The sequence below is a fragment of the Equus przewalskii genome, chromosome 19 (genome assembly GCF_037783145.1).
Source record: "Equus przewalskii isolate Varuska chromosome 19, EquPr2, whole genome shotgun sequence".
NCBI classification, from domain to species: domain Eukaryota; kingdom Metazoa; phylum Chordata; class Mammalia; order Perissodactyla; family Equidae; genus Equus; species Equus przewalskii.
In genome coordinates this window covers 30,483,346-30,501,242 of record NC_091849.1, presented here as the reverse complement: position 1 = coordinate 30,501,242, position 17,897 = coordinate 30,483,346, and the positions used below count along the sequence as shown (strand labels likewise).

At 48.8% G+C, this 17,897-nt stretch overlaps 2 protein-coding genes across 14 annotated transcripts; both read right to left on the bottom strand.

The window, feature by feature from the left end:
* Positions 1–30: 30 nt before the first annotated feature.
* C19H6orf136 (chromosome 19 C6orf136 homolog) lies at positions 31–4,149 on the bottom strand. The gene is made up of 6 exons (XM_008543799.2): positions 3,815–4,149; positions 2,061–2,465; positions 1,435–1,523; positions 1,054–1,254; positions 405–474; positions 31–326 (listed from the first exon to the last, which is right to left on the bottom strand). The coding sequence occupies exons 1-6, from the start codon at positions 3,884–3,886 to the stop codon at positions 213–215; spliced, it is 951 nt and encodes a 316-aa protein (XP_008542021.1). The 5' UTR covers positions 3,887–4,149; the 3' UTR covers positions 31–212.
* A 112-nt stretch (positions 4,150–4,261) lies between these two features.
* Positions 4,262–17,550, bottom strand: ATAT1 (alpha tubulin acetyltransferase 1). 13 transcript variants are annotated; one of them, XM_008543798.2, is made up of 13 exons: positions 17,380–17,532; positions 16,866–16,926; positions 16,661–16,752; positions 16,478–16,538; positions 16,257–16,370; positions 15,970–16,071; positions 10,052–10,097; positions 9,865–9,933; positions 8,268–8,339; positions 7,850–8,093; positions 5,119–5,198; positions 4,983–5,025; positions 4,262–4,617 (listed from the first exon to the last, which is right to left on the bottom strand). In XM_008543798.2, the coding sequence occupies exons 1-13, from the start codon at positions 17,484–17,486 to the stop codon at positions 4,443–4,445; spliced, it is 1,266 nt and encodes a 421-aa protein (XP_008542020.2). In that variant the 5' UTR covers positions 17,487–17,532; the 3' UTR covers positions 4,262–4,442. The 13 variants fall into 13 exon arrangements, with proteins under 13 accessions (XP_008542020.2, XP_070441674.1, XP_070441665.1 ...); XM_070585573.1 differs by having other exon boundaries at positions 17,052–17,404; XM_070585564.1 differs by having other exon boundaries at positions 4,983–5,198.
* Positions 17,551–17,897: the final 347 nt, after the last annotated feature.

The following is a 17,897-nucleotide window of genomic DNA, read 5'->3' as shown; positions in this document are numbered from 1 at the left end:
TCCAGAGAAACTGACATGGAAATTCTCTCATATATTCACTTAAACTTTATTATTTACAAGTTAAATTACACAGCAGCTTTACACAGCATGAGATGGAAAGGAAGGAAAGAGAGAGAAGAGGGGAGGAAGCTGACTCCTGAGATTCTTGGCCGCCTCCACCTCCTCTTGTGCGTAGCAAAGTCTTCAGTGCTGTCTCCACCCCCGTTCCTGGATCAGGCCTCGGAACACAGGTGTAAATTGGGTTCTGGCTCTGACAGCCCCAGAGTCACCAGGGCTCCCACTAGCAGCTTCTTCACAGGTGTTGGGGGTGAGTGTGAAGGCATCAGCTGCAGGGAGAAAGGTTAGTGGCAACTGGTGGGATGTTCCACCCCTTGCCCCCACCCCCATCCAGTGAAAGGACTCACTTTGTCTAGGCGATGGCGACAAATGAGGCCGTCGGAATTCAGGTAGAAGGTGGAATAGGCATCGTAGGTCCTGGTGAAGGGAGAAGGTGAAGGTGACTGGTCCCAAAGTTTAAGTCAAGTATTTGTTTAGTAGTTCCTGAGCTTTGCCATAGATTAGATCACCTAAGGAACTTTACAAATCCCTGATGCCCAGGTTGCACGCTGTCCCTATTAAATCGTCTGGCACCAGTATTTTTTAAAGATCCTTAGATGATTCTACTGTGCAGCAAAGTTTGGGGACCACTGGTTTGGGCCATGCCTAACAACTTCTTGGGAGTCTACTCTGCCAGAAATTTACCAGCTACTTTACCTAAGGTTGTGGGGCTCACCTTAGAAAAGAGCAATTTTCATTTGTTCACTAAGTATTTGAGTACCTACTATGTGCCAGGTAACGTACATAAAGAAACTGAGTTCAGAGGTTTCCTAACATACTCAAAGTCCCTGTTTTTATTATATTAAAGTAGACTGAAACAAGATCCCTGCCCTCAAGGAACCTGCACTCAAGTCAGGGCAGATCAAGGACTGTCTGGGAGACTAGACCATCAGATTCCTAAAAAGGTAAGATTAGGAAATTGATTGTAGTGTGGGTCCTTTCTCATTTCTCCCTCACCGGTAAAGCTCTTCCTTGTCACGCTTGTAGAAACGTAGAAAGAGCAGGTGGATGGGCAGCCCCACGAGCCGCCAGCGGGCTTGCAGGGTCCAATTCTCAGGGTGACGGGTCAGCTGTAGAACCTCCAACCGAAGTTGTGCAAAATAGTTCCAGGCCAGGAAGCGGCAGAGGGTTAGGGACAGAATGTACCATGTCCTGCCCCTGTAAAGAAGGGATGGAAAAGAAAGCTCATGATGGCAGAATCAGAAAACCAAACTGGCCTCTGTTCGAGGAATGGGAACAGTTGTGAGGAGCAGGACCTTCTCCAGTTAGTGAAAAGGGTCAGGTATATAGCACTGGGTCCTTTTCCTCCCCAAGGCGTACCCGTGCCTGGATTCTCACTTGGTACGTATGTTCAGGACCTCATTGATGAATTCCACATCCGATGAGTAGAGAGTGTAGTCATGGGAGTGAAGGAAGAGATTGGGGAGCTAGGTGGAAGAAGGAGGCATCAGCCCAGTGGGAAAGAAAAGGTGATTCTATTCCTTAGTTCTCTATTTTTAGTGTCTCTTTATTCCCCTCCGAGTAAAAGGTCATCTCATCCCATGTTTAATTTCCCTTAAGCCAAACTGAGGAGCATTTTCCCCTTGGGAAATGTTTCTTTTTTCTTTTTTTAAAGATTTAATTTTTTTTCCTTTTTCTCCCCAAAGCCCCCCAGTACATAGTTGTATATTCTTCGTTTGGGTCCTTCTAGTTGTGGCATGTGGGATGCTGCCTCAGTGTGGTATGATGAGCAGTGTGCCATGTCCGCACCCAGGATTCGAATCAACGAAACACTGGGCCGCCTGCAGCGGAGCGCGCGAACTTAACCACTCGGTCACGGGGCCAGCCCCGGGAAATGTTTCTAATATATTTCTATGCCTGCCACATGGTTCCAAGAAAGAATCCAGTTGAACTAACCCCTCTATTTCCAAGTATTACCTATGTTCCTTCCCACTGTGGATGAAGGCCACTTCCAACTGACTTACCTCATGTCTCAGTCTCTCATACATGACAGCCAGGTGTTCTTCCATACTCGGATCTCCCGATGGAGTGGCAGGGGAAGGGCAGGCTGTCCCAGGGGCTCGGAAAGGTATCAAAGCCCCAGGATAGGGGCAGGGAGGTCCCTCAAATAGGCTTCTAAGCCCATCTAGGCAGCCACTATGCAATTCAGGTCCTGGTCCCTCCTCCCCCTTTCCTGGAGGGAGAACCACCCATGGTGAGCTGAGGGCCTTGATCTGAGGGAGAGGTAGTGGGGGAGCCGGGGGAAGCAGCCGAGGTGGGGGAGGTGGGGGTGGGGGAGACCAGAGGAGGAGAGGAGAAGCTGGAGAAATGGTGGTTGTGGAGTGGGGCCAAAGGGGTGGGAATGGTAGAGCCCGTGGAGAAAGCTGGTCCTAAGGAGGAACAAAAGGGAAAAAGATAAGAATTCAGCTGCGTAATGCCCCTTCATCCAAACTCTGCTCCTTAACGTGCTTCCAATTCCACTTGCTCCTTCTGACAGGAGAGATGGAATTAAAGGAAAAATGGGATGGGTTCATCTCCATCTCTACTGAAAACAGGTTAACAGTCTCCTATGATACGAGTACAAGAACTTCCCCAAAACATCAGCAAATACTTTTACATTTGTTTAAGATTTCAACATTGTTTAGGGACAGTTCCACCTCTCTTATAGCAAGAATCACAAGAATACATATTTGAAGGATAAACGAATGAATAACAGGTTTTATTGTACTGCGGATGAAATGATGTGGCCTGGAACACAACTTCACGATTAAGTGTGTGAGGCAGATGTTGTATAGAGAAAAGAACATCCAGCTGGAACTAGGAGACGCTTCTTTGAGTTCCAATTCTATCATGTAACCTTAGGCACTCCCATTCTCCATGCCTGTTCCCTATAAATGTTCTCTTATAAATGAGGATGATGAAGCCACGCTGAGTTATTATGAGAACTATATGAGATAAGTGTAAATAAAACTTTGAGACCTATAAAGTAGTATATAAATGTAAGCTGTTATCATTTCGGGCCCCTCTAATGACACAAACAAGCCCAGGAGACTGTAAAAGGCTGGACTTCATTCTCTCTGCTTTACCGACGTTGAAACTGCGATGAGGGCGAGGTCACCCAAGGCCAGGCCTGACCCAAGACCCTCCGCTCCCAAGGAACCGCCCGGGGTCTCCCGGAAAGGCGGGCGGCCGCGCGGGTACCTCTGTCCCCGACGGTGTCCCTGAGGCGCCGTCTCCGCCGGGGGCGTGGCCATCTTGCCCGCCCGGGCGCAGGGCCCCGAACCGGGTCCAACTGGGCCCGCCTTCCTGCCGGGACCGCTATCCGGTGCAAGATGCGCGGGCTGCAGAGCGCGGCTCGCAGGTCTGTTTGGTCGCGACCAGGGAATTCCGGGGCGGCGCCGCGGCGGGCTGCGAACCTCTCCGCCCCCTGCCCTTCAAATCACCTCCAGGCGCAGGTAACCGCCGGGACGCGGGCGAAATGCGAACGCGCCGCCCCAGCTTCCACCCCGCCTGCCCACGCCGGGGAACCACAGTCCCGACGCACCAAGGCCCTCAGGGCCGCCCTCGCGCGCCCGCGACCCTGGTCCCCTCCACGCGCCGCCCGGCACAGGTGGGAAGGGGCGGTGGGACGTCATTGCGCCTGCGCGGAACGGGGCGCGCGCTCCGCCCCACGCGCCGGCTCTGAGGAGGGTCTCTCCCCGCCCCCTCTCCTCCCCGCCCGCTTCCCCTCTGCTCTCACCTGGGGGAGCGCCTGGTAGGCACGGAGGCAGGGGCCGAGACGCCGGGCCGCCCCTCGGCCGGGCTGGTACATGATCTTCCGGGAGTGGAGAGAGCGCCTCCCGAGTCCGGCCTCCGGCCTCCTCACAGGGGTGAGCACGCCCTGGAGCCGGCTTCTTGAAGGGGAAAGGAGGGGGGGTGAGGGGCTGAGGGGAGGCAAACGGAGATGTTGCGCGCTTGCGCACTGCAGGTTCCAGGGAGGCGAAGAGGCGATCGGGCTGCAGTCAGTGCGCCTGCGCTCGTCTGAGCGGAGGCTGCCTCAGAGCGCTTGCGCAGTAAATTAGCGGTCCAAGCACCGCTCTCAACTCTGCGGCGCTTGCGCAAAAAACTGGGCGATGATGGGGCTGAATCCGGTGCTACCAGAGTGAGGGGTGGGATTGAAATAATGACAATCAAGTTTTCCAGTAGCTGTCGTGATAAAAAATAAATACTTTTATTGTTCTGGTTAAAAATAAGATACAAATGATTTGGCGCTGATAAGAAAGCCTGTTGAATGAATGAATGAATACATCCATTATGAGAGGGGGCTTTGGCTGTCTCCTGTAGCGATAGAAATAATACTGACTTTGAAGGTGTGAGGGGGGCTGCGGTCACCAAGGCCTAGTGCTGCGACGTTCCTGCAAGTTTCGAATGAACCTGGCGTTGAACACGTCCCCACCCATTGTCCAGGACTGGGCTGGTGGGGCCTGGGCCTGTGGCGGAACTGTGTGCATGGGTTCCTCCCCAGACCCATCCTGTGAGAAAACCTGCTCTTCATTGGCAGACCTGGTAGGTGGGAAGGAGATGGAGAGTGGGTTATAGGGGTACTAAAGTGGGAATTAAGATCATAGACTCTTCAAGGTCTTTTCTGGTCTTTCTGGCTCTTAATGCAGAGGACACACGATGGGGTATGAAGCTGGAACCATTAGTGCTATGTCCAAATTTGAAACCCCTCAGAGAGTGCTAAAGGGAAGCACCAGAGTTGAACCTATGGGGAAAGAGGCTTGTAGGATGTTAGCTAAAAGGATTTGTGGGAGGAGCTGGTGTCCAGTTCAAAGAGTAACATTTAGGAGGAGGAAGTAGCTGAGAGTGTTGTTAGGAAAGGAGTCAAAGGTGGTGTGAGGCTGATAGGGGAGGGGCTCAGACCTCACCTAGTCTCTGTTTCCTGTTCCCCCTGCTTCGATTCTTGGTTGCCTGTGGAAACACCAGGCATGTGATAGGAAAGCCGGAGCAGGTAGTGAATATGGCCTACTTGATTTGAGTGGGTAAGGAGGGATGAATACGTACCTGTGTTGGGGGATGAGGAATTCAACCCCCCATGGCGGCTGTAGCAGCAGCTTTGGGCTACCAGCCCTGGGGGAGTCCCCCTGCAGAAGAAATGGGCGATGATGGGGAAGAGGCTCCAGGATGAAGGATGAGTGGGTATGGAGGAATCAGAGGAGAGGAATAAAAGGAATAGCACAGGAACAAAGAGGAGGGGTAGTTATCCCTCCTAAGGGGTTTTAATCTAAGCTCTGCCCCAGAAAAGGAGACGGAGCTCATTTTATACTCTGAGATTTACTGGAGGAGTCCTGATTTGTTGCTTTATTATTTCTAGTTGAGGTAATGTGTTAAAAGTAAGGCCAAATGTGATCCAAATCATGTCATAAAAACAGACTCACATACAGGCAAAAAAGAATTTGTTAGACTGGGTGCGCCCTCATATTTGGTTTGGAAAACATGGTTACCTTAATTATAGGATACCTAAGACCAGAGGGAAATAAGGAGTGGCAAGGCCGAATTTAGGAAGAAAAGGAAGGGAGCCTTTGAAGGATAGGTAACTGTGTTAAACTTTCAACCTAGTAAGGGATTGTCTTGAGACAGAGATCCAAGGGTTTAGTGGGAGAGAGGGCAGAAAATCAGAATGGGAAGAGGAATCCAGGGAACAGATGGGAGGCAATTAGTGGATCCCAGAGAGGTTGGTAAATCTTGACATCACAGCAAAGTCTGGCCTAGGGTGAAGGGTAGAAGTCACTGGGGAGAGCTGGAGGTTTCTGGAGGGAATGGGGGAGTAGATACAGAAGCCTACACAAAGGGATCCAGTGACTACATGAGGAGTCAGAATCTGCAGGAGAAGATCCAGCAATGACAATGGGGATGGGTAGACGGCAGATCCTGCAAGGGGAGCTCTGAGACTCCTTGCGAGAAGATCTGCAGATCTCAGAGGTGAGAAAGATGAGAGGGACAGAAATCCTGAGATCCCAGGAAAATAAGGGGTGACGCACAAATGAGGCTGAGACCTTAAGTTTGTTTTTTTTTTAGTGTTTTTTTTCATTGAAAATGTCCATTTAAAAAACACAAAAGAATTCACACTTTATTCAGACAACACTGAGAGGGAGAAGAAAAAGGAGGAGTGAGTTGGGAGAGAGGGAGATCCTGCTCCCAAGGATTTGGGGAACACACTAGGCAGTGGAGGTACCTGGTCTACCACACACTCAGAGGGTAGGGAGCGGGTACGGAGCAGGGAAGAAGGTTCTTGCTAGGAGGAAAGAAAAAAGGAAGGCCAGAGGAAGAGTTCCCCCATCTTCTCAAGACAACCTCACAAGACAGGAAATATCAGCATCTAGCTACTGGGGAGGGATGGATGCAAGAGGGGATTCTAGGAGCTAATAGATCCTTGAGACTCAGGTTTATTTTCTGAAACATGGCTAAGAGTGATCCCACGGTGCTTGCTGGGATCTACTGCCAAGAAACAAACTCCTTCATAGAATCTGGATCTGGGGGAAGTGGCGGTGTCTCTAGAAGTGTGGCAAGTCTTTAGAGCCCCAAAGCAGACATCAGCTTGGAGGTTCCCCGATACATACGCATACACAAAATGTGGAAATTAAGAGTTTGGCAATGTTGAGTGGATCCCTTTGGGGAGCTGGTAAGTCCCTATCCTACCTAACTGGACTGCTCTGAAGCAGAGCTCATTGGTCAGCATCAGCAGGCTCAAAGGGGAAGGGTGGTAGGCAGCACAAAGCAGCATTAGAGCCACCAGCAGACACTGTAGAGGGAATGTGGGAGTTCTTCCATGGACAAGACTCCTTAAAAGGTTTCCCTGGCAGAGGAGGCCCTTGGACCTTCCACGGTGTTCTAGAATCTAACAGCAAGCAAGAGTGTGCTTCTCTGGATAATTAGCATGAGCCACCCAACCAAGGGGTCTGGCAGCGAATAGGGCTATCTGTTCAGAGAGGGTTCAGAGCCCAAGTTAGGAGAGAAGGGGTGCTTTCTATGGTAAGAAAAGCTACAAAGTATTAGGTTATCTGGGACCCTGACAACGCAGTTGTCTAAGAAAGGGGAAGAGGGAATCCTATGGATTCTGTCAGGTTCCACTGGATCCTGGGGGACGTAATGGAAGAGTGGGTCTGGGGTTTTCAGGGAAAGGGGTCTTTGCCCCGCTAGGTCTCCCAGGGAGGAGAGGGGGTTAGCTGTCTATCAGTATCGTCTCTCATCAGACCGGGGAAGGGAGCTATGGAAGGATGTTATGGACAGGAGGAAGGGAGAGGGAAAATGGGGGAGAGAGAAAAACAGAGAAGTCAGAGGTGAAGAGAAAGCTAGGGAGAGATATAAAGGAGATGCCCACTCTGCTTGCTGGGATGGACTCCTGCCACACAGGCCCTGACCTGGGCCAAGTGGCTCCCCAAACTGTCAGAGACACTGCCCCCTCCCAGCAATTATTAAGCCAAGATTTCCCCAATTTTAGAGGCTCAGCTCCCCTGCAACCAATGGATCTGTGTTCTTCTTACCCATCCTCCCAACTCTCACTTTAACTAGAGTCCCCAGACTCCATATAAAGTCCTATTCAGCTCCTTCACTGTAATTTATTTCCAGACCACGCCCACAAATATTTTCCAATATATTCTTCTCAAAAGGTTTCAGGACCTTCCAATCCACCTATCCTATTGCTTCCTGTCTCTGAGGGATTCAAATTGCCCTCTGCCATTTCTAACACCCTCTCTGACAGTCTTGAGTCTTCCTAACCCTCCAACTCTATTACCTGGTGCGGCGACGTTGGGCTGGGCTGCCCCCAGGGTCGGTAGCCAGCAGAAGGCGGGCGGTAGGGTGTGGGGGGCAGAGGCGCAGGGAACGCAGCAGCTCCTGCTCTGGTACAAAGGGACGGAGGGGACCCCGTTCTGGCGAGTTTCCCAGGCTGCTGGAGTGGGGGGGTGGGTGGGCTGGAGGTGTAGCACGGCGAGGAGCCCTGTTTAGGGGCCAAGGAGGCTCCACAGCTACCTTGAGAACTGGGGAGAGGGAGAATAAAGAGCAAGAGAGAGAAAGAAGAAAAAGGAGAAGGAAGGAAGAGAGTCATGACAGCAAAGATTAGGGGTGAAAAAAGAAACCAGAGCCTTTAGAGAGAACTAATCCTTCCCCTGGGTTCAGGTCCCCCAGGCCCAGACACCCTACCCCAGTCTTACATTCTCGGTCACTAGAGGAGTATGGCTTAATGTCTCCCTCTGCTCTCTTGGGTGGCAGCTTCCTTGCTGGAGCTGGCAGTGGAGAGGACACAGGCAACGTAAGCATTAGGAGACATACTTTGTACCCCTCCTCCCGGCCACTCCCCCCACAACCCCAAACCTCTGCTCCCTGACACCACAGTTCCTCCCGGAGAAGGAGAGTTCAGCTCCATCGCAGAAGCAGCTCTGTGGCAATGCCATCACAACAAAAGGGAGTTCAGGGGGAATGCTGGAGCACTTTTAAGGAGAGCCAGAAGGAGTAGGCCAAATGCAGAGGTAGGGGGAAAAGATCCAGGGTGAGACTCCGGGGCCTGGGAGGTGCAGGAGAAGGGTGGCCAAGGGAGGCAAGCTCTTACTGTCAGTGGGTGCTGTCATGCCCCCCTGGGATTCGGGGGCAGTGGAATGGTCCCAGCTGGGCCACCGAGGACCCCAGGTCCCTCTAGATGAGATGGACAAAGCCCTTGGTTAATCAGGAATTACTGTGGAGAGGTCAGGGGAGGTTGGGGTGGGGCAGAACCTCTCCTTTCGGTACAAAGATGGGAAGAGATTTAAGTTTTATTAGGGGGAAAAAAAAAAGGATGAGGAGAAAACAGACATCTGAAAAGGAGTTACCAGAGTAAATGGGAGGCTAACATATTGTCCAAAGTTCTGCCTGCCGTCTGCTCACTTCTCTACCTGTGCTACCTCCCCTCCCCTCCCCTCTCAAGAGGTTCTCTGTCATGTGTGGCAAATGAGAGCGTTCTCAGCAAATCCACGTAAGCTTTATCCACAGTCCCCTTCCCTGTGGACCTGAGTCCTCACCGTCCTTGTTGGCTCTCACTCTCTCACAGCCTGTAGGTAGGTGAGCAGGAGCGAGATGGGGAAGCCTTGGAAACCAAAGTGAGTCATGGATATGAACTGCCTCACAGTGCCTGACACTGGCTGAAGGAAATGACTGGTAACAGACTCTTCTTTGGGAAGAGCTGAGAGCTAGCCACAAAGCCAGCTCAGGAAGGCGGCCCTCCTGAGCAAGCATGCACTGCACGGCAGCAGCAGGCTGTGCTTCCCCACCTTTGGGAGGCAGTGAGGAAGAGCGAGGAATGGGGCTCAGACTGGCAGGGAGTGTGTGTGTATGAGGGTGGAATGGGAAACCTGGGCAGCATTTCATTCCCTCCTAGGTTTGATGTCTCCAGATCAATTTGATTATTTGGTCGGAAATGTTACAAATTCTGAGCATTATCTTCTAAAACTAATATTTAAACTTTGAACTTTCATATTGCTATTCTATGACTCGAAACGAAAGGGATGACTTTCCCTCACAGAAACCTGAGGGGTTCACAAAGGAATGAGATTCTGTCATCAAACAGGCTCTCAATGAGCATGCTTAGTTAAAAGTCCTGACAAGTAGGAAATGTACTGAGGTCCCACAAGGGCAAAGGCAAATGGGTAACGACTGCTGGAGACTTGGGTTGCTTTAGAATTCTCCCAAACTGCCCACAGATCGCACTGTGCTCTCCGTGGCCTCCAGAGTAACTAGCCATCATGGCACTACAGTTCCGCCCATTCAATGCAGCTTTACCAGCGGGCGTAGGATCGACTGCAGCAGCACGAGAGTGTCGAGTTGCCCTCAGAGAGGGAGCAGGGGGCCCTGTGAGGAAGGAAGTGGTGGTGTCCCTCAGTGAGGGGGCCAGCAGGACCAAGAATCCACCTCTTTCCTTCCCCTCACCCCAACTACTTGACCAAACACACAAGGTGAGAAAACTTACGATGCTGATGGGCAAAGAAGCCTTCGAAGATCACAAAGTTGTTCACCTATAAGATGAAACAAGCAAGACAGAGTTGTCCATTCAGCCACTCAGAACATACTTGGGTAGAGAACCCTGTGTTAGAAAAACCACAGTTGGGGAGCTGGCCTGGTGGTGCAGCGGTTAAGTTCACACATTCTGCCTGGGGTTCAGCAGTTCGGATCCTGGGTATGGACCTATGCACTGCTTGTCAAGCCATGCTATGGCAGGCGTCCCATATAGAAAGTAGAGGAAGATGGGCACAGATGTTCGCTCAGGGCCAGTCTTCCTCAACAAAAGGAGGAGAATTGGTGGCAGATGTTAGTTCAGGGCTAATCTTCCTCAAAAAAAAAAAAAAGATAATAAAAAATAAAAAGAAAAGAAAAACCACAGTGGGAGGAACAAAAGCCAGCCTTCCTGTCCTTGTTGGTAGATTTAGTCAAAAACTCAGATCCTGATAAGCTGATGCTAAAGTTGATTACAGAATTGCAAAGGACATCAAATAGCCAAAACAATCTTGAAAAAGAAGATAGGATTCACACTTCCTGATTTCAAAACTTACTACAAAGCTATGGTAATCAAAATATGTGTAGAGGCATATGGATAGACATATGGACTAAGGGAATGAATAGAGTCCAGAAATAAACCCATGTGTCTATGGTCAATTGATTTTCAACAAAGGAGCCAAGACCATTCAACAGGGAAAGAACAGTCTCTTTTAACAAACGGTGATTGGACAACTGAATATCTACATGCAAGATAATGAATTTGGACCTCTACCTCACATCATAGGCAAAAAATAACTACAAATGGATCAAAGACCTAAATGTAAGAGCTAAAACTATGCAACTCTTAGAAGGAATATAGGGGAAAATCTTTATGACCTTGGGTTAGGCAATGGTTTCTTAAATATGACACCAAAAGCACAAGCAACAAGATAAAAAAATAGATAAATAGGACTTCATTGAAAGTAAAAACTTTTGTGCTTCAAATGACGCTATCAAGAAAATGAAAAGACAACCCACAGAATAGGAGAAAATATTTGCAAATCATATATCTGATAAGGGTGTTGTATCTAGAATATATCAAGAACTCTTACAAGTCAAGAACAAGGAACACAATTAAAAATGGGCATGGGGCCAGCCTCGTGGCTGAGTGGTTAAGTTCCTGCACTCCGCTGCAGTGGCCCAGAGTTTCACTGGTTCGAATCCTAGGTGCAGACGTGGCACCGCTCATCAGGCCATGCTGAAGTGGCGTCCCACATGCCACAACTAGAAGGACCCACGACTAAGAATATACAACTATGTACCGGGGGGCTTTGGAGAGAAAAAGGAAAAAATAAAATCTTAAAAAAAAAAAAAAAAACTGGGCATAGGCCTTGGGGCTGGCCCGGTGGCACAGCGGTTAAGTTCGCACGTTCCGCTTTGGCGGCCCGGGGTTCGCCAGTTCAGATCCCAGATGAGGACATGGTACTGCTTGGCAAGCCATGCTGTGGTAGGCGTCTCACATATAAAGCAGAGGAAGATGGGCATGGATGTTAGCTCAGGGCCAGTCTTCCTCATCAAAAAGAGGAGGATTGGCAGCAGATGTTAGCTCAGGGCTAATCTTCCTCAAAAAAAAAAAAGGGCTTAGGACTTGAATAAGCATTTCTCCAAAGATGATATACAAATGGCCAATAAGCACTTGAAAAGATGCTCGAGCACAACTAGAAGGACCTACAACTAAAATATACAACTACATACTGGGGGGATTCGGGGAGGAAAAAAAGCAGGGAAAAAAAAAGATTGGCAACGGTTGTTAGCTCAGGTGCCAATCTTTAAAAAAAAAAAAAAAGATGCTCAACATCATTAGCCATTAGGGAGACGCAAATCAAAATCACAAAGAGATACCACTTAACACCCACTAGGATAGGTCTAACAACAACAACAACAACAACAACAAAATAACAAATGTTGGTAAGGAAGCTGAGAAATTGGAATCCTAATACTGTTGGTAGAGATGTAAAATGTTGCAGTCATTGTGAAAAAACAGTTGCTCAGTTCCTCAAAAAGTTAGACGTTGAATTACCATGTGACCCAACAATTCCACTCTTAGGTACATATCCAAGAGAAATGGAAATATATGTCCAAACAAATTGATATAGCCATATAATGGAATACTATTCAGCCATAAAAAGGAATGAAGTAGTGACGCATGCTACAACATGAATGAAGTCCCTGAACATTGTGAAAGGGAAAGCCAAACACAAATGCCACATATTTTATGATTCCATTTATAGAAAATGTCCAGAGTAAGCACATCCATAGAGAGAGTAGAGATTAGTGGTTGATAGGGACTGGGGGAAGAGGAAGAGGGAGTGGCTGCTTAATGAATACTGGGTTTCCTTCTGGGTGATAGAAAGGTTCTGGAATTAGACATGGTGATAATTGAACAACATTGTGAATATCCTAAAAACCGCCTAATTGTATATTTTAAATAGTTAAAATAGTGAATTTTATCACAAAAACAAAAAACCCAGTCCCTACTTTTAAGTTCTCCAGGACCCAAGCTCATAGAGACACAGTGTACAAAACATCAAGGAGGGTAAGGCCTCCAAACTGTCAAAACAACTTCAAAACACATGAAGAAGGCCAAATGGCTCAAATATACAAATACTGAGAAAAACAAAGATTTAAGCAGGGTTCACACAGTGGGGCCAGTCGAGGAAGACATGCTGAAGGACGGGCGGGTCACTTTGATAACGAGTCATGGATAGAGTGATTTCATTGTATCATCACATTCAATTTGGCCACCACCACAATCTTTGGAGTCACTACAGTCATGTGTTGCTTAACGACAGGGATACATCCTGAGAAATGCGTTATTAGGCAATTTTGTTGTCGTGTGAACATCACAGAGTGTACTTATACAAACCTACACGGTATAGCCTACTACACACCTAGACTACATGGTACTAACCTTACGGGACCCCCATCATATATCTGCTGTGTCATTGACCAAAACATCGTTATGCGGTGCGTGACTGTATTTTAAAGAAGAGTAAAAAAAGGCTTGGAGACATGACTTGCCCAAAGCCAAGTAGCTACAAATGGCAGAGCTTGGCCTCAAGCCCCTGACTGCTGATTCTGGCTGTAGCGTTTCAGCTAGGAATACAGTGTAGTCATTAAGAGTGGGCTATGGGTTCAAATTTGAGCTCCACCACTTACTAGCTATGTGAAGTTGGTCAAGTCACTAATCTGTATCTACCCAAAAAGAGCTCAATAATAGCACCTACCTCAAAGAGATGTACAAGGATGCACTGAGAGGATGCATGCAGATACCACACAGAGCTCATGGAACAGTCATTGCTTGCACTCTACGCTGCTCTGGTCCTACACGTTACCTGGGTAATGCATTTGATGTCAAATCCTATGCTCCCTCCACTGCTCTCTGCTGCCTCTTACTGGAAAACTGTACCGTGAGAGGGCATTCTAAGCAGACTCTGCCTATCTCCTGTCTTGATCCTGCTGTAATGTCTACCAGCCCATCCTCATCCTCTCCCAACAAGCACATGCCCAGCATTTCAGCCACACAAAACTGCTTGCAGTGCCCTGAAAGGTAGTTTAATAGCTCTCTGCCTTTGCTCATGCTGGCTCCTCTACATGAAAAGCACTTCAGCCCACCCACTTATGTCCTCCTGATAAACACTAACGTTTCAAGAATAAACATAAGTCAAGCCTTTCTTTACTCAACCCAAACCTAAACGTAGTGCTCACCACCACGTCCTTAAGCCACCTGTGTAAGCATGTCAATCAAATCTTGTTACAATGGATTAACTGTCCATGCTCCTATCCAAGCTAACTTGTCAATTAAATCCCAACCCCTCCCACCCACTCAAGGACACTGCGACAGCAATTCTCCCCACTTTCTCTGACATCATCAAATTTTCTCTCTACTGAATCATTCTTAGGCTATTAGTTCTTCCAAATGAAAACAATCAATCCTTTCTTGATCCACTTCCCTCTCCAGCTCTTACTGTATTTCTCTGTTCCTCTTAAAGCAGCATTTATAAGACTGGCCTATTCTTGCTGTCTCGAGCTCCTAGCTTCTCAATCTCCTAAACCCACTCCATCCAGGCTTCCACCCACCACTGCACCAAAACTGCTTGTCAGGATCACAAGTGGCTTCACGCAGCTAAATCCGACAGTCACTTCTCAGACGTCTTCTTACTTCACTCATCAGTAGCATTTGACTCAGTAAGCTATTCCTTCCTCGAGGAAACACTTTCTTCACTGGTCTTCCAGGTCACCTTTCTTGCAAGTTTTCATCTACTTCACCAATCCTTGGTCGGATTTGCTGGTTCTGCTTTTTCTCCCTGACTTCTTAAAAGAGTGCCCAAGTGCCAAGGGCTCAAGTCCTTGGACCACTTCTCTCTCTGTACTCACTCCTTGGTGATCTCATCCTGTTTCACTGCTTCCAATACCCTGTGTATGCTGAAAACTCTCCATCCCAAACCTCTTCTCTGAACTCCAGAGACGGACCTGTCTACTCAACCTGGACTCATCACAGACATCTCCAGTCAGCATCTTCAAAACAGAATCCTACTATTGCCACCAAAGCTGCTCCACCTACCATCTCAGTTAATGCAATGCCATCCTTCCAACTGCTCAGGCCAACTTTGGGATCATTCTTAACTCTCTCCCTCTTTTTCTCCACATACAATCTATCAGGAAATCTTACTTGCTTTAACTTCAAAATATTTAAAATTTGACCACTCCTTACCATCTCTACTGCCACCATCCTGGTCTGAGCCACCACTATTTTTCATCGGGATTGTTGTTTCCTAACTGGTCTACTTGCTTCTACTCTTGCTCTCCTACTGCCTGTTCTTAAGAGACAAAGTGGTCTTGTTAAAACCTAAGTCACATCATATCATCCCTCTGCTCAGACCCCTAGGATGGTGCTCCTCTTTTCACGTAGAGTAAAAGTTAAGGTCTCTGCAACAGCCTATAAGGCCCCAAATGTCCTTGCTCCCCCATTACCGCTCTGATCTCATCTACCACACCTACTCCCCAACTCATGCTGCTGGAGCCACACCAGCCAATTCACTCTTCCAGGCACACTCTTGCCTCATGCCCTTTGCACCAGCCGTTCCCTCTGCCAGGGATGCTCTCCCTCCGGACATTAGTCGGCTCTTATTCACACCTCCTTTAAGTTATTGCTCAAATAACACTCTCAGTGCGGCTCCTCTGCTTATCCCATTTAAATTTGCAATCCACACACTCCCTTCTCCACCATGGCACTCCCAAGTCCTCTCACGGCCTCTCATTTTTCCAGAGCACTCATCGTCAACTGTAGTACATACTTATTTATGTTTGTCTGTCTCCCCAACTAGAATATAAGCCCCACAAGGGCAGAGACTTTGATCTGTCTTGTTAAGTATTCCTAGGGCCCAGTACAGTCCAATGTGCTCAGTAAGCATTTGTTGAATGAATGGATAGCATTTGTAACATTATATTGCGTTTACTTATAAACAAATCACCTTCCCCACAGTAGACCAAAGCTCCCTGAGAACAGGAAATGTATTTTATTCTGGGCCCTTAATAAATGTTAACTGACTAAGCAATGGCCTGTGTGAAAACAAGGAGGTGACAATGAGCTGGTTATGTGTGGGGCAAGAACATATTATTACATGTACAGAACGGCCCATGATGAAGAATCAAAACAGATGAGAGTTGCAGGATGAGAAATAGTACCACAAAAAAAGAAAGAAAGAAAGAAAGAAAGAGCTTAGTTGTATAAAATGAATCCTGTATAATGGAGAATAAGGAGCGCTTGAAAGGTGCCACTTTTTTGCCCCCAAATAATAAATAAATTCAATGGGAATGCTCAGTGGGGATCTACCCTCTGAAACCTCTAACCTGTGGGACTGTGGTCTCCAAGCTGTAGTGTTTATTCAGGAACTTCAGCAGCTTCTGTGAGGGTCGGTCAATGGCCAGTTGGTGTGGTTCAACTCGCTCCTTCTGCAGGGAGCAGGAGATTCAGGTAGGGGCAGGGGTGGGGAGAGCATACCAAAGAAACCCAGGAGCTGGGAAGGGAATGGAAGCATATGGGAATATGGGGGGTGGGAGGCAGGGCCTCTGGAAGGGCTCAGGGCAAAGGCGCCTGTGATCTCCATTTTGGACATAAGTGAAGAGATAAGTGATACCTGCAACATATACTGGAAGAGTTCTCGCCCATGGCCATGGCGTTGAACGGACTCATGGATGTAAAAGTCCAGGATGCAAAGTGGTTCTACTTCATTGTGAGCCTCACGATCATCCTGGGATAAAGAACAACAAATATCTTTAAGGACCCACCTCCCAACCTCCAGCAATTTTGTTCTCAGGAGTCAAGGCATATGAACTCTCAGCTTCCAATAACACTCACCAATACAAAGAGTTTCTTATATCCAACTTTGAGGAAGCCAATAATGGCTCCTTTTCCAGCCCTGCAGGATGGGGAAAATAATAAACAAGCTAGTAGCAGAAGAAGCAGAGTCAAAAAAATGGGAGAGGGACTGGGGAAGGAAGGAATTAAGTACGAGACTTAAAAAGAACATTTGGCACTCACGGTCGAGCTGAAGTGTCTTTGAGCACATACATAACATGGCGGTTACTCTGCATCCTCGATGCACTGGTGATGGGAGCAGGAAGATGCTGGGCCTGCGGGAATGTGAAGAGAGACTTTCTTAAGTCTCTTCCAAAGAACTCAGGCCTTCCTTGTCTACTGTCCCCAGAGAGGCCTCCCTTTACTCCCTCTTAGGACTCCCCAATACCTTGGCAGAAGCCTTGCCCAATTCATCTACAATGGTCATAATTTGCTGCTGCAAATCAACACTATAGAAAGAAAGGAGATAAAGAGTCAGATTTGCACTGAATTAGAGGGTCCTGAGCAATCACTCGCTGGGAACCTGGGCTACAACCCCAACCCAGGTTTAGCACTGAAGACTCTCTGACTTTACCTTGGAGTCTTCCGCTCTGATTTTCCACTCCACCCCTCTGGAACCCAAAGTTTTGCCACATATCCTTTCAATGTGGTACACTCCCTCCTCCCTTAAGGTAAGCCCGGGTCAACCACATCCTTTGGTTGGGACCACATATTGGGCCAAGTGGTGAAAGGTCACATATCCAAGCGCCGATCAACCCACTAAGTCTAGGGTCAAAGGTCACCAAAAGGGCGAGCCAGGACGTCAAAAGGAGCGGCCGTCACTAAGAAGGGGGCGTGGTGCCTGGACCAGGTTTCGAGAGGAACGGGGAGAGAAGGGCCATGGGGCGGGTTTGAGATGTCACCGGGCCGGCGTTGTGGTTCCGGGTCGGCGGGCCGGGGGCCGCAGGTGCTGGTCCAGCACCGTGATCCGCTCCGGGAGCAGCGCGTCCACATCGAACGGGAACTCCATGGCCCATTGTGCGCGGCCGGGCCCGCCCCACGCGACGTCACTTCCGCCCCTCCCTCGCCGCCCCGCCCTGCGGAGCCTTTATTTCCCGGCGCGTGCGGAGGGGCCCAGGGACCCGCCCCTACGGGGCCGCCTGCTCCTGCCACCCGCCAGTGCCCTGTCGGCCGACTCCGGAGACCCTGTTCTTCTTGCTAGACCAGCTGTCCCTTAGCAACGCCATTCTCCCTACCCCCGCCTCCCATGGCAGTAGATGCCACAGCAACGCATTTTTCCTAGGCCTAGTTGTCTCATTCCAGTCCTTTAGCCCCTCACTGAACAGCTGGGTATGGTGGGAACACTGCGTCAGGCACAGGGGGCCACTAGTGTAATCATGACAGAATGGCACAACTGCCCATCCCAGGTGGCTTCTTGTCC